The 999-nt window shown below is 36.2% G+C and overlaps 1 protein-coding gene across 1 annotated transcript; it reads left to right on the plus strand.

Annotated features, from left to right (window-relative positions):
- Positions 1–8: 8 nt before the first annotated feature.
- LOC107725413 (surfeit locus protein 1-like) lies at positions 9–592 on the plus strand (the record flags this gene model as incomplete). The annotated part of the gene is made up of 3 exons (XM_016534659.1): positions 9–108; positions 220–301; positions 526–592. Coding segments are annotated over 3 exons (249 nt in total), but the record flags the coding sequence as incomplete, so codon positions are not given.
- Positions 593–999: the final 407 nt, after the last annotated feature.

Genomic DNA, 999 nt, shown 5'->3' on the forward strand with positions numbered 1-999 from the left:
CATTTGTCCCTCAAAACAATGTGGAAACAAATAGGTGGCACTATCGTGACCTGGAGGCCATGGCGAAGGTCACTGGTGCTGAGGAAATCTTCATTGATGCTGTGCTTGGTTAGAACTGCTCTTAATACTAATGTTTGGTGACTATATGGTGTACAAACCTATACAAAGTTTTGATCAGAAAAGTGCACAAATCTGCTAAACTCTCTCCCCCCCATTCAGACAGTACAACACCTGGTGGGCCAATAGGAGGGCAGACAAGAGTAACCTTGAGGAATGAACACATGCAATATGTCATCACATGGTTTGTTTAATTAAACACATTTTGCTAATCTATTTTCATACCTTAACACAGAATTGGTTTTTATTATTTAAAGTGTTTTAATTTAAATCATGCATTGCATGTACTATTGAACTGTAAAAGAAAAGGTTGCTTTTAAAAAAGGAATAAAAAATGAAAAATGAACTGTTTGATTGTAATCTTAAAGATGACTTTGAGGTGAACTGTTCTTTGTTCTTTTCTTTTAGGTATGGATTATGTGCTGCTACCTCCTACATGTGGTATGCAAAATTCATTAAGCGCATTGCTTTATGAGATGTATTCAGCACTTTGCCCTTATGGAATACAGGTGCATCTCAATAAATTAGAATGTCGTGGAAAAGTTCATTTATTTCAGTAATTCAACTCAAATTGTGAAACTCGTGTATTAAATAAATTCAATGCACACAGACTGAAGTAGTTTAAGTCTTTGGTTCTTTTAATTGTGATGATTTTGGCTCACATTTAACAAAAACCCACCAATTCACAACAAATTAGAATACGTCATAAGACCAATAAAAAACATTTTTAGTGAATAGTTGGCCTTCTGGAAAGTATGTTCATATACTGTACATGTACTCAATACTTGGCAGGGGCTCCTTTTGCTTTAATTACTGCCCCAATTCGGCGTGGCATGGAGGTGATCAGTTTGTGGCACTACTAAGGTGGTATGGAAGCCCAGG

This window comes from Sinocyclocheilus rhinocerous, unplaced genomic scaffold (genome assembly GCF_001515625.1).
Source record: "Sinocyclocheilus rhinocerous isolate Xijiao unplaced genomic scaffold, SAMN03320098_v1.1 scaffold18275, whole genome shotgun sequence".
Lineage (NCBI taxonomy): Eukaryota > Metazoa > Chordata > Actinopteri > Cypriniformes > Cyprinidae > Sinocyclocheilus > Sinocyclocheilus rhinocerous.